Genomic DNA, 15676 nt, shown 5'->3' on the forward strand with positions numbered 1-15676 from the left:
CTGGCAAAATAGGCAAAGTGTGGAACAAAAACAGTGGATTCATCAACAGTGTTTTTAAAAAGTTTATAATATACACTTTTGGAATATCCTGAAAGGCAAGCATAGTTACATGGGCAAAAACAGCAATCATTTCACACAGCAAAATCTCACAACTAGCAATGATCAATTATTCTGTTTACTTCATGTTGGCACCATCCTCCTCTGTAAATAATGCCAGGAATATTTTGCATCTAGCTGAACAGGCATACACTGTTTAAAGTTTCATAAGAAAAATAACACTGCCAACAGTTCTGAAGTATTTGCCCAATTCCCGGAGTGTAGCTTTTCCCATGAATGATGGGATCAAAGATGTCAACATTTACCATAACAGGTAAAAGTACCTTGAAGTGTTCTTAACATGCCGACCATTTTTATCTGCAGAAGGTGGTAGCGATTGAGGTCAGCTAACTTCGATCTTATAGCTTGTTTTATGGTAAAATAACTTTCTTTAAAATTAATTCACTGTCTTCAATTTATATTTTCTCCAATTCTAAGAGCATTAACAACAATTGTTAACAATACAGGGACAACACAGTAGCTCAGCGGTAGAGGTGATGCCTTACAACATCTGAGACACGGATTTGATCCCGGCTAGGTACGGAGTTACTATTAGTGCTGTCTGTACGGAGTTTGCATGTTCTCCCTCTTGAATAACGAGAGTAATTAATGATAACAAAATTAGATAACATTTTTAAAGTAGTTATGATCTACTGTGCATTGGAGCAATTAAAGATCTACTGTACTCCAATGCACAGTGTGAGTGATACCTATTAAAATATGGCATAAGGATTACTGAGGCACGGCTACCAAAAGTCAGGATGAAATAAAACATAAAATATAACCTTAAAGTATTGGAGAGATCAAGTAAGTGGGCGGCACAGTGGTGTAGCAGTAGGGCTGCAGGCTTACAGTATCAGAGTCCCGGGTTCGTCCTAACTATTAGTGCTGTCTGTATGGAGTTTGCATATTCTCCCCGTGACTGTGTTTTAATTCAGCTGCCTTCTTTATCAATAATGGCTGCAATAGAATTCATGTTGATTTGAAACTGCAAAGTAGTGAAATTAAAAATGTTTACACAGATCTCTAACAATGGCATATTTAAAATTATTCCCTTGCTAGCTAAAGTCAATTATTTTGAAGGCAGTACCAGGCACCAAGCCCTGAAATCCTGCCTCAAATTAAAATGTTCACCATCTCCAGAAAAACATGAAAGTTTACTGAACCATTTTCAACCACTTTAATATTCTCAGCAGAAAATATTCTTTCAGCAAAATACAGGCACAGAATTGAAATGGTCAAATTACTTTCGATTAAGCAGAAAACAAAGATGACCACAGACCTCAGCCAAGTGCTTTGTTATTACCTAGGTGTCAAAGACAGCCCAGGGGGCCTTGCTATCCCAAGAATGTTAGAGCACAAAGAAACCTTATTCTTCCGTGTCTCCAATGGGCCTGTATATACCCAATATCATAGCTGTTTCAACAGAGACTAACAAAAAAAAATGAACTGGATATAAATATATCATATCACAAGTATTTGCAGTATAAATTGCATTTTTTTGTCATCAAGCAATTTATAAATTCAGCATTTTCCCCACTTAACAAAACGTGAACATTTTTTGGATGATCATAAACCATTCTAAAAGTAACACTTTCATCACTGTTACTGTTGTTAAAATGTCTACAGGCTAATTAAGATTTTTATGTTCACAAGCCAGAGATCTGGTGCAAAAACAAGCTGCTTGAGGAACTTAGTGCATTAGGCAGCATCCACAGAGGCAAAGGGCATTTTATTGTCATATGTCCCAAAACAGGATCATGAAATTCTCAGTTAGAAAAAAATGCTTTAGAAAATCAGCAGGTGCGGCAGCATCTATGGAGCGAAGGAAATAGGCAACATTTTGGGCTGAAACCCTTCTTCAGAACCGAAACAACTTTTCGGCCCGAAACGTTGTCTATTTCCTTCGCTCCATAGATGCCGCCGCACCCGCTGAGTTTCTCCAGCATTTTTGTCTACCTTCGATTTTCCAGCATCTGCAGTTCCTTCTTAAAAATCATGAAATTCTCACTTGCAGCAGCACAACAGATTGGTGTATTACAATAATAGTTGAGGTCTCAGATTGAGACCCAGTGTCAGCACTGAGTGTGCAAGAGAAAGTGCCAGTATCAATAGACAATAGGTGCAGGTTCGAGCCAGCATCGCCATTCACAGTGATCATGGCTGATAATCCACAATCAGTAACCCGTTCCTGCCTTCTCCCCACATTCCTTGACTCCACAAGAGGTGAGAAGGAACGGGTAAAGCAAGCAGATAGGAGGGGCGGCTGAAGTCAGGTGGAGATACCTTGTTGACTCCACTAATCACCTAGCAGCCTTGTTTTCCTGAGGAGACTAGGGGTAGGAGGCATGCCTCCTGAAATTCTACAGATGCACCAAACAAAGCATACTGGTGGGTTGCATCACAGCCTAATCTTGGAACAGCTCTGCCCATGAGCAGCAGAAATGCAGAGTTGTAGATGTATTCCAGTCCATCACACAGACCAGACTCCCCACCACTGACTCCATATACACTTCAAGTTGTCTCAGCAAAGCAGCCAACATAATCAAAAACTTGTCTCACCCCAGTCACTCCTTCTCTCCGTTTCCAACCGGCAGAAGGTACAGAAGCTTGAAAGTGCACCACCAGACTTCTTCCCCTCCGTTATCAGGCTTCTGAACAGTTCTTCCATAAGCACGGATACTGTCCGATTCACCTCTACCCCATTGAGAACATTGGACTTTGTCTGTGGAACTGGTGCACTATAATACTATATTCTGCATCTTCCTCTTGGTTTTATCTGCTGTAGTTGCGTTTGAACTGATTGTATCTATGTATGGTATATCTGAACCCATTGGATAGCATGCAAAGCAAAGCTTTCACTGTACCTTACATATGACAATAATTAACCTAAAACTAATCACATCTCCACTTCTCCCAGCCCAACATTCCCTCCTAGAAACTTAGAAAAATAGATGCAGCAGTAGGCCATTCAGCCCTTCGAGCCAGATCATCTAATGATCATCTAATGATGGCTGATCATCTAAAATCAGTACCCTGTTCCTACCTTTTCCCCCACATCCCTCGATTCCTTTAGCCCTAAGAGTTAAATCTAACTCTCCCTTGAAAGAGACTGACCTGGTTCGTCCTATTACTTACCAACTCCTGCCACATCCCTCCCCTTCACCTCTCTAAACTAGCTAGCTTCCATAAACTGTCATCCTCCTGCATAATCTTGGCAGGAAACAAACTATTCCTTTGCCTCCACAGATGCTGCCTGACCCACCGAGTTTCTCTAGCAACTAGTTTATTGCATTCATAGTTTGTGATGTATTTACTACACTGTAATGTTCCCAGTTTTTAACATGGTTGAGATTGGTATTTTAACATTCCTTGATTCGCCATATTTTCCAATACCGCTCTGACCTTGTTAGTTTGCTCGCTCACAGAAAAGACCGGTAATAGAGAATAATGGCTAGAAATGACAATTTATACCGACACAGAAATGAAATCATCTTTTCAGAAAATGACCCGTCACCCCACCCAAAATACAATGCCCAGCACTTCACACACCTCAGCATTTGGCACACAGCCTCAGCAACCCTAGTTTGTACAAGGTGAGGCAGAGGTTCACTTGCATCTCCTCCAACCTCATCTACTGTATCCGCTGTTCCAGGCGTCAACTATTGTACGTCGGCGAGACCAAGCGCAGGCTCACCGATCATTTCGCTGAACACCTTCGCTCAGTCCGCCTTAACCTACCCGATCTGCCGGTTGCTCAGCACTTTAACTCCCCCTCCCATTCCCAATCTGACTTTTCTGTCCTGGGCCTCCTACATTGTCAGAGTGAGGCCCAGCGCAAATTGGAGGAACAGCACCCCATATTTCACTTGGGTAGCTTACACCCAGTGGTACAAACATTGGCTTCTCTAATTTCAAATAGCCCTTGCTTTCCCTCTCCATCCCCTCCCCTTCCCAGTTCTCCCACCAGTCTTACTGCCCCCTACATGTTATCTCTGTCCCGCCCACTCCCCTGACATCAGCCTGACGAAGGGTCGTGACCCGAAACATCACCCATTCCTTCTCTCCAGAGATGCTGACTGGCCCACTGGTACAAAGATAGACACAAATGCTGGAGTATCTAATAAGCTTGCAGCAATTGTACTGTCCAAATATTCACCATCCAAATAAAACTTAAATCCTATTACTCCCTCTAACAGTGGAATTATTCACAATTTGGGCAAATTATTCAAAAATGCTGAAGAAATCAAAAGCAACATTAGCACCCAATTATCTGACGTCTTTTAAAAGTATACACCAGATATTTTAAAGAATAACCTATAAAGAACAAAATATGTACAATTGTAAAAACCCAAGCCATATTATTTTAATGCAATTTATTATATTCTCAAGCATCAATCTCTGGAACAGTGAATATAATGTTTTAATTATTCTTTAAAATCAATTCAGTAAAATAATTCATGTATCTTTACATATTTCCAGGCAGTACTTCAATAACAGTGATGGGCGAAAGGATTGTGTTCCCATCCCCCATGAATGATGTAAAAATGTATGGAACAATACATAGACACACATTGTAATTATCATACCAGACACGCTTAGTCAGAATTCATCTTCAAAGTATGCTTCAGTAAACAAACAGAGGAGGATTAATGAAAAAGTGATTCCGCCCGCTGCCTAAGCACTATAAAAAAATTAATAATTATATACACTGCAAATACCAACAGCTAAAAAAATACACAGCAACATTTTTAAACTATTTCGCATTTTCACCTATTGGTTTCCCCTAAATATTGCAAATAATGTTTGTGGGGACAATGAAGGAAAAACTCAAGAGTGCTTCCTCTAACTCAAGATTGTCAATGTATCAAACATAAATAAAACATAATTCATGCTTCAATCAATTCATGGACTATTATTCCTACATTAAATAAAATATTCCAAGCTACTAGCCACCTTCAGAAAACTAAATCAGCACATAAAACATTTACTGCTCTCAAAGATCTTTCCCCCATCACCTTATTAGCCGATCCATTTTCAGAACATTATGCCTTTTGATCCATGCCAGTGTCAACAAAGTGTCATTTTGCACCCACCTCCATTATACCTTGTTACCACAATCCTCAGTACCATATTCAGAGCACCATTACGTATCAATACCAATTGCACATCCATAATCCATCAAACCCATGTTACTGTATTCATTTACCGAAAAAAATTTGTACAAAAATAACTACATGACTATTTTAAGGGACCATTAATACTCCCACACTACTTCATTATACTGCACACCAAATGCCAAACAATAACAGTGTTAAGTAACACCAAAGTTGCTTACAGTAAGTGATACCTTTATTGCAAGCAATCCTTTTTCTGCACCTCATGACTATGCAGCAGTTCATTACACAATTCTCTTTACTGTAATCGATTACCTGATCCCTAATGTTGCACCCAACTTCATTCCAAATCTCCTTTGCTGCAATCCTTTACAATGGAATGTCATTGCTGCAAGCAATTGCCATGTCCTGCCCCCCTTACTATTCACCATTACCTCGCCAAATCCTGGTTATTGTCCCTGGTGCGTCAGATCACTTTCACTGTATTAGACTCTCATTATTGTGCCAGATACCTATTGCTGTGCCAAGTAGTCATTAGTGCAGCCCATTTCTCTGCTGGATCCCCATTAACACAAAACAGCATGATGCCAGCACTCCATTCTCACAAGTTCTCCATCAGCTCACCCCATTACAAATGCTGCTCCCAAACCCTGTACTTGGGCTAATCGCATTACCACACCCCATTAATACATCAGGAACACTGCATATTTTACTTTGCCAGATCCAGAGTATACTCCGTTACAGCTCACAGTTGGTGCCCTAGATACTGATCAATGGACCACCGTCCAATAACCCTATTATTGCATTACATTAAGCCTGAGATCGCCATTATTGCATTGCATTGCTGTGCTTGATCTCCAGTAGAGCACAGAACCCAATTTCTACATTTGACTTTAATGTACTTAATTCCTATTATTGTACCTGCCGTTCACGATTCCTTCTAATGCATCCGAATGATGCTTCAAATCCCCATTAAAATACCAGATTCCCCACTGTTTCAGACCTTCATCAGTATGCCCGGGTTCCCACTAGTACAATGAACCACTGCCCCGACCTGCTGGACGTTTACAACATTGTGTTTGGTTGCCTGAATACTCAGGCTGATCACCACGAATACACCCGACCTCCTCCACTGGAACAACTCTTCAGTGCACGATATCGCCGTCAGCGCGCATCCCCCCCATTAGCTTACTCTCCCGGCCGGCGCACACAGCTTAAGTTTAAACCAAGCCACAAGCTGCAATACAAAGTACGAAGCGGAAGCCGGCTCGAGTACTCCCGCTCACCACATCCAACTCCGCCCAGCTCTACACTTTTAACGAGCCCGGAGCCCAGCGGGGAGAGGCTGCGAGCGGGTCGGGGTCGGGCCGTCTACACGGCAGCAAACTTCCCAACTTGGTGCGCACTCCGGCCCGGGTCGGCCCTGTGTGTCTCTCCCCCCCCCCCCCCGGCCAGCCCACCGCCAAGCGCGGCCTAACCCAGTCCAGCGGCCGGCCCGGGGCTCGGGGGGTGGGGTAGGGGCAGTCCGGGCCGGCCTGCAGGCCTCCTCCGCCGGCGCGGCTCCAAATAGAAGCCGCTCACTAGTTTGCGGGCGGGAGAGCGAGGAGAGGAGGGAGGGAGGGAAGCCACGCTGCCGGCGCGCCGCTCAAACTTTCCTCGGCCGCCGCTGCCGCCGCCACCGATGCCGAGTCGGCAGCTGAGCCACGCTCGCAAAGTTGTGAGGGAAGTGAGTGTTGTCCCTGTCTGTCCCCGGCCTGTGCCTGTCCCTGGGCCTGGCCCGCCAGCCCGCTCCCTCCCTCCCCGGCGCCATCTTGCCTGCTGGCGGCTGATCGATGATTGAACACAAAAGCAGCCGAGGGATCAATTCCTGATCAATGGCAAAAGGCCGGATTGCGGGCGCTCCCGCGGGCCTGGGGCTCCACTAGCCGGGCCGAGCCGAGCCCCGGGCCGCCCCGCACCCCCCGCCGCCCGCACCAGCGCCCCGCCGAGCCGCTGACCTGAAGCAGTTGTAAATCAAATTTCTTCCAATATTGAAACATCGATCCCACATTGGCGGCCATCTTGAGACATATTGAGGCAATAGAGCGAGCCCGGAGTGGAGTTCATCAGCAGGGAGGGAGGGAGAGAGAGAGAGAGGGAGGGGGGGGGCGAGCTGCAAAACCCGGAGCGGAGCCAGGCCGCCACGGCTCGGACTGCACAACACAACACTCAACACAGACACACACAACATGCTGGAGCCAGGCAGCAGGCCAGGCAGCATGTCTAGACACAAAGAATGGTCGACATTCCTTCCACAGGCACCACCCATTCCTCCTCTCCAGAGATGCAGCCTTGTCCCGCTGAATTACTCCAGCATCTTCGGTTTAAACCAGCATCTGCAGTTCCTTCCTGCACAAACACTGCTCCCAGCCACCGGCAGCACACACACACATAGACAACAGCATCTTAGTTTAGTCCAGAGAATCACAGCGGAGACAGGCCCTTCGGCCCTCCGAGTCTACACCGACCAGCGATCCCCACACACTAACACTACCCTACACACACTAGGTACAATTTTACATTCATACCAAGCCAATTAGCCTGGAAATATGTACGTCTTTGCAGTGTAGGAGGAAACCGGAGAAAAACCACGCGGTCACGGGGAGAACGTACAAACTCCGCACAGACAGCACCCGTAGGCAGGATCGAACCCGGGTCTCTGGCGCTGGAAGGCAGCAATTCTACCGCTGTTCCACTGGAGAGAAGTTTTGGGTCGAGACCCTTCTTCAGACCGAGTCAAGGGAGCGTTGCCAAACCCTTAACTCCCATTCCCACATTGACCTTTCTGTCCTGGGCCAACTCAAACTGGAGGAACAACACTTCATATTTCTCTAGGGCAGCTTACAACCCAGCGGTATGAATAGTCTCAGTCTAAACAAGGGTCTCGACCCGGAATATCTCCCATTCATTCTCTCCAGAGATGCTACCTGCCCCGTTGAGTTACCCCAGCATTTTGTATCTAATTTCGGTATGAGTATTGATTTTTCTAACTTTAGGTATCCCTTGATTTCCATCTCTCTCTCTCTCCAATCCTAGTTCTCCGACTGTCATCTTGGTTACATTTAACTGTTTGTATCCCTCGTTGTCACCTTCCCTTCAGCCAACAATGAACCATTCTACATTTCCTTGATCAGCGTCTGCTTTGATTTGTCGTTTTCATATATTACCCTTCCACATCTTTAATCTCCCTCTCCCCTGACTCTCAGTCTGAAGAAGCGACTCGACCCGAAACGCCACTCATTCCTTCTCTCCATAGATGCTGCCTGTCCCGCTGAGTTACTCCAGCATTTTGTGTCTATCTTCGGTGTAAACCAGCATTTGCAGTTCCTACCTACAAAGATACCCAGCCCGTGTCAATAGAACCCCGCGGAGATGTGTAATAATTCTCCATTGCACAAAAGTAAAATACTCTGCTTCCTCACAATTGTTTTGGCCTAACTTGCAATATTTGTCCCAAAATTTAAATTAAAAACACACACACACACACATATATATATTGGGTCTGAAGGGTCTCGAGCCTTTTATGTCTGAAGGGTCTCGAGCTGCTGCCTGGCCCGCTAAGTCATTCCAGCATTTTGATTCCATCTTCACACACACACAGCGCTGGAAGAACTCAGCTGTTCAGGCAGTATCTGATGGGCATAGGCGGGGAGTTTCAAGTCGAGACAATTCTCCAGACTTGAAATAGTTGCAAAATAGGTGCACAAGATAGACACAAAAGCACTGGCGTAATAGTGGCAACAGATAGACACAACGTGGTGGAGTAATAGTGGCAAAAGGTGGACGTGGTGATAGAATAAGTTGCAAAAGGGTAATGATAGCAAAAGATAGACACAAAGTGCTGGAGTAATAGCGGCAAAAGACGGACATAACTCAGCGGGCCAGGCAGCATCTCTGGAGAAAAAGAAATAATGACGTTTCGGGTCGGGGCCATTCTTTGTTCTACATTTTGAAGTGGTTGCAGTTTGAGTTCTTTTGGACCAGATCACGGATTTGGGGAACGGGTCTATGAGGCACGGCTCACTTGCACCAAAACAGATGGTATATCTTCCCTACACATACCAATCGGGCACACACTGCTGAAGCCACAAGCACTCGTGTTTCACCGAACAGAATGCATTAGACATGTAAAACATTCGAGATGTCCAATTGCAATGATCCGAAACCGGTGTCACAGTCCGTGACGCACTGACTGTGGTTCTTGCGAAACAAATATTTGCTTAAATTCAGGATTTTTAGACGCTTCGAACACGCTATAAAACGCCAACGAAATTTAAAATTACTGTCAATTCTTGCTTATGCAACCAATTCGAGCCTTAAAGGCTGGATCTGTGATATGGAGGCATCAAGTCTACCGCTCATCACAACTTTATTCCCAGTCGTGACGCGCAAATGACGCCGAAGTGGGACAGGCCGGTAACTTTATATCTCAGTCTGAAGAAGGGTCTCGACCAGAAACGTCACACATTCCTTCTCTCCAGAGATGCTGCCTGTCCCGCTGAGTTACTCCAGCTTTCTGGTCTATCTTCGGAGTACAACTTTATTCATAATCAGAAGCGGTCCCGAGACTTTTTTTTAACCTTTACCCGGTCGGATTGACATCCCGGTCTACACATACTTATTATAGTTGCAGCACAGAAGTGCGCCACTTGACGCCTCGCCTCGATACATGCAACACGCTGCCAGGACTGCTGGAATCAGGTGCCATTACTGCCCTTCTGCGGACACTTAAAAAGACAATGCATGGGAGAATACGGCCCTTAATGCAAACAAATGGGATTAGCGTGGATGGTAAAAATGATGGTCGTACACATATATAAATTAACTAGACGTAAAAGTGGAAACAAAGAACTGCCGATGCTCGTTTATGACAAAGATGGTCCAGTCGTTTAACCAGTTCCACGGCTCTCCACATTGAATAAGACGTCAAAAGTGTTTTATTGTCATATGTCCCAGATAGAACATTGAAATTCATACTTGCAGCAGCACAGCACATTATGTAAACACAGTACTCTGTAAATAATATGATAAATGAGAAAAAAAAGTTCAGAAGTTCAGTGTGTGTGTGTACACACACGCACACACACACGCGCGCGTTCAGAGCAGAATTAGGGCATTCGGCCCATCAAGTCTACTCTGTCATTCAATGATGGCTGATCTATATTTTCCTTCTAACCCCATTCTCCTGCCTTCTCCCCATAACCCGACACCTGGACTAATCAAGAATATATCTATCTCTGCTTTAAATATATCCATTGACTTGGCCTCCACAGCCTTCTGTGGCAAAGAATTCCACAGATTCACCACCATCTGACTAAATACATTTCTTCTCATCACATTCCTAATTCTGAGGCCATGACCTCTTGTATTCGACTCTCCCACTAGTAGAAACATTATCTCCACATCCACTCTATCCAAGACCCACCGAGTTACTTGAGCATTTTACAAGACCAGGCTTGTATTCACTGGAGTTTAGAAGGATGAGGGGGATTCTTATAGAAACATATAAAATTATAAAATGACTGGACAAGCTAGATGCAGGAAAAATGTTCCCAATGTTGGGCGAGTCCAGAACCAGGGGCCACAGTCTTAGAATCTCTGCCTCGTGGAGGCAGAGGCCATTTAAGGAGGCCATCATGGATGCCATTTAAGACTGAGGTGAGAAAAAACATTTTCACCCAGAGAGTTGTGAATTTGTGGAATTCCCTGCCACAGAGGGCAGTGGACGCCAAATCAGTGGATGGATTTAAGAGAGAATTAGATAGCACTCTAGGGGCTCGTGGAATCATGGGATATGGGGAGAAGGCAGGCACGGGTTATTGATTTGGGATGATCAGCCATGATCACAATGAATGGCGGTGCTGGCTCGAAGTGCTGAATGGCCTCCACCTGCAGCTATGTTTCTATGTCTCCACATTGCACCCCTCTTGAGACCACACCTTCCCTAGCCAACAGTGGGTTTACCAGGGCACTGCCCTGCCTGAGGTTATTTTATGCCAGCAGGGGAGGGGTGGTGTGGGGAGCGAGTGTGATTTGGGGGATGGGGGTGGTGTGGGGGAGAGAGGGGGTGGGAGAGGGGAATGTGGGGGAGGGGAGGGGTGTGTGGGAGGGGGGAAGGGTGGGTGGGGGTGGGTGGGGGGGTGTGTGTGGGGGTGGTGGTGGTGGTGGTGGGGGGGTGGGGAACTGGGGGGAAGAACTGTGGGGAGGTGTGTGGGGAGGAGGGATGGGGGGGGGGGTGTGGGAGGGGGGATTCCACTCAGCTAGCACCAGCCGCAGCACCTCCTGGCTCCACACAGCAGCTTCCCCGACACACACAGCGGCTTCCCCAACTCCACTCTTGCGGGCTCACTCAGCACGGCTTGCGGACTCTGCCCCGCCTCCAGGGCTTTATTCTCCTCGCCCCGATGATGGACAACGGGTGCCAGAACGGGCTTTACCTTCATGGTGAATGACAGGCGAGAAAACCAATCTGCTGATCTCACAACTTTTCAAACCGTCATAACTTTTGTAATATTCCACCGATATTCCACAGAACTTGGTGCGCTTGGAGCAGAGGAGGACGGCGAAAAAACCCTAGCGATATACGGTACCGTTTTTGCCAAATTAAAAAACAACGCAGACCGGAAGTGGTCAAGATGAGAGTTTTAGTAATAATATAGATAAATAGAATAGATAGATAGATAGATAGATAGATAGATAGATAGATAGATAGATAGATAGATAGATAGATAGATAGATAGATATAGATGTAGATAGATAGGTTTGTGAGTAAGTTTGCTGACGACACTAAAATTGGAGGAGTTGCAAACCATGAGGAAGGCTGTCAGAAGATACAATGGGATTTAGATCAGCTGCAGAAATAGGCGGAGAAGTGGCAGATGGAGTATAACCCAAGCAGCTATGAAGTGTTGCACTTTGGGAGGTTGAATGTAAGGAGAGAGTATTCAGTTCATACAAGATACAAGATACAAGATACAAGATACATTTAATTGTCATTTGGACCCCTTGAGGTCCAAACGAAATGCCGTTTCTGCAGCCATACATTACAAACACGTAGACCCAAGACACAACATAATTTACATAAACATCCATCACATCGCTGTGATGGAAGGCCAAATAAACTTATCTCTCCACTGCACTCCCCCCCCCCCCCCCCCATGTCAGAGTCAAAGTCAAAGCCCCCGGCTGGCGATGGCGATTGTCCCGCGGCCATTAAAGCCACGCCGGGTGGCGCGAGGTCGCACACCGGGTCATGGTGTTAGAGCCCCCGGTGTGCGCTCGCAGAGTCCCGCGGCCATTCCAAGCCGCGCGGGGCAGTGATGTAGGCCCCGCTCCAGGAGCTCTTCAACCCCGCAACTCGGGCGGGGGAAGTCGCCGTTGCGAGAGCCCTGAAAAGCGGTCTCCCTCCAGGGACCCGCGGGCTCCCGGTGCCGCCGTCCACAGACCTGCCGTTGGAGCCTCCGACTCTCCGGTCGGGCCACAGCAGTAGCAGCAGCAGCAGCAGCAGCAGCAGCGCTCCTCCACCACTCCACCCGCTCCGGACTCGGCCAGCCCCGCGACGGTGACGGTGAGTCGTAGCACCAGAGTCCCCGGTCTCTTCCTGTTGGAGGCCGCTCCTCGTTGCGGCCCTAACGACAACGGAAACCCGACGAGAAAAGGTCGGGTCTCCAGTGCAGGGAGAGATTTAAAAAGTCCCCTCCCACCCCGCCCCCCCACACACACACCCCAACAAAAAATAACAAAAACTACATAAAAACACAGACAGAAAATAATAAAACGCGGACAGACTGCAGAGGCCGCTGCTGACCAGAGTCGCGCCGCCCACCGGAAAGCCTCTTAAAGGCCTTAAAGGTCTCATGGTGAGACCTTTAACAGCACTGACATGCAGAGGGATCTTGGAGTCCAAATTAATAACTCACTGAAGGTGGCAGCACAAGCAGATCGGGTGACAAGGAAGGCATATTGTTTGCTTGCCTTCATTGCTAGGGGCATTGAATATAAGAGTCAGGAAGTCATGATGCAGCTCCATAGGACTTTGGTTGGGCCATATTTGGAATATCGCCTGTAGTTCTGGTCGCCCCATTATAGGAAAGATGTGGAGGCTTTGGAGAGGGTTCAGAGGAGGTTTACCAGAATGCTGCCTGGATCAGAGGGTTTCAGCTACAGGGAGAGGTTGGATGAACTTGGATTGATTTATCTCGAACGTCGGAGGTTGAGGGGAGACTTGATAGAAGTATAAAAAATGATGAAAGACATAGATTAGCGATGTTACAAAACCTACCATCAGCGGCGCTCCAGATCTGCCACTGGCTGTGTGTGCGACTCTGGAGCCTTTGATTGGGGGGGGGCGGGAATTAAAATGCAGGTTTGTATCGCTTGTCGGAGAGGGATTTCCTCGGGCTGCTAGCTGATGAAGAAAAATCGATCGGATTTCCGTTCCCGTTTAAAAAAAAAAAATTAATTGCTGGACAATTTAATCGCTGGACTAAAGTAAAATGCGACTTCTCATGCCCTCACCACCTTCAATGTCATGGATCACAATATCAGGACAAAACAAAAGGTATGTCACATATAATCTTGCTTCATGGAGTGGCTTTATTCTAATCTTATGACGCAATAATGTTATTTAGGCCCACATACGAATCGGCTGTGTCTTGCCTGCCGATATGGGCTTAAAAGATACGGCAATGGCAACGTTCCAATCGATCACAATCCAGAAACACCCACTCTCAAGATAAATAAATTCATTATTTTTTTGCACAATCATAAGAACATTTCAATCATCTATATTTAGTGTTATTGTCTATCCATGATTAATATTTTCATACTAAATATCCACAACCGTTTTAGTCACATGTGCAAAAAATAATAATTTTGATTATATTGAGAGTGGACGTTTCTGGATTAATTTATGGGAATTAAACATTCCTTCCATTTGGCAAATAAGTTCATGACAATGAGATGTAAAAATCATGTTATATTTTGAATTCTTGTGTGAATGGGATAAGTTTGTTATTTGGTTACTTAGGCTATTTAAAAAAATGTAGCCTTTTCTTAAGAAATGGATAGATGTTTAGATCTAGTAATTGAATTTTGATGAATTCAATTGATTAGATGAATTTAATTGATTTGATGAAACTGATGAATATGAATTTTTTGTTGGGTATTTACTATTTGTTTTAGCGTTTAACTTTATCATTTCTACCTTTTTTCTAAAACTGCAAATAATAACTTGTTTCTGTTAATGCTGTCCAGTGTATTTTTTCCTTTACATTTTAAACCGAAGAAGAAATGCAAAATTGTCAATCCAAATGCCCAGCTAAAGAGACTGATTTAGACAACATTCGCAGAGATTATCCGAATTTGGACTGCTCCAAATGTGATGATCTACAGGACATTCTTAATGGGAAAGTAGTGGGCAGGAAGGCATGTCATGCGTGGTTTGAAGAGCAAAAACCTGTAGTTTACAATGCCAACATTGAAAAGTTGAGGAAAAACAAGGTGTACAGGGTTGCTTATCGGTTACAATCTGAGGAATATGATGATGCTACTGATTATGATATGCCAATGTATCAGCTAGCAACTGATCTTCTCCATAAAGACTTGGTCTATTGCTAGAAATTGTAATTTATTTACCTATCTGTTATGGGCTTACAGCATATAATACAATAATATTAAAGTTCTGATCTTGAGAATATCACATTTGTGAATTTTCAATACAGTCTGAGTGTTTATTACTATTTCCGTCACAACGGTCAATTTTGTAATTAGTTACAATTAGGTAACTAACTAATTATATGCTTTAATTTCAGGTCATCCAAATAAGATGTTTTATATTTGTTTCAGAATGCTTCAATCTATAATAACTGAAAATTTCATTCAGTTCTCTTAATTTTTAAGAAAGTTATGGGCTTTTGACTGTCCTCGATCACAGCTTTTGTGTCGTGTATGGAAAAGCAATAGGGAACAAGATGCTAATTTCCGAGTATGAAAATGGCCATAACTTTTTAAATACTGAAGATATTAGATGAAATTAGGTATCAAATTAAAGTTCTTTTTATGCTTTATCTGATGGGATAAATTACAGGCTTGATTTTTTAAATCTCAAAATTTTGTAACATCCCTACATAGATAGGGTAGACAGACAGAATGGTGGAAATGTCCAACACTAGAGCTACAAGATGAGAGGGGAATGTTTAATGGAGCTGTACAGGGCATGGTTTTTCACACAGAGATGGTTGGGACCTGGAAAACATTTCCAGGAGTGGAGGTGGAGTCAAAAGACAATAGACAATAGGTGCAGGAGGAAGCCATTTGACCCTTTGAGCCAGCACCGCCATTTAATGTGATCATGGCTGATCATCCCCAATCAATACCCAGTTCCTGCCTTTTCCCCATATCCCCTGACTCCGCTATCTTTAAGA

At 44.9% G+C, this 15676-nt stretch overlaps 1 protein-coding gene across 10 annotated transcripts in view; it reads right to left on the reverse strand.

Annotated features, from left to right (window-relative positions):
• Positions 1-7348, reverse strand: part of cux1b (cut-like homeobox 1b) — a 445030-nt gene extending 437682 nt beyond the window's left edge. For all 10 annotated transcript variants that reach the window (XM_055657468.1, XM_055657469.1, XM_055657460.1 and 7 more), the window contains exon 1: positions 7211-7348. In XM_055657468.1, coding sequence (XP_055513443.1) covers positions 7211-7273 — 63 coding nt within the window. In that variant the 5' untranslated portion in view covers positions 7274-7348. The remainder of the gene's footprint in view (positions 1-7210) is intronic.
• Positions 7349-15676: the final 8328 nt, after the last annotated feature.

Source organism: Leucoraja erinacea, chromosome 28 (genome assembly GCF_028641065.1).
Source record: "Leucoraja erinacea ecotype New England chromosome 28, Leri_hhj_1, whole genome shotgun sequence".
Taxonomy (NCBI): Eukaryota; Metazoa; Chordata; class Chondrichthyes; order Rajiformes; family Rajidae; genus Leucoraja; species Leucoraja erinaceus.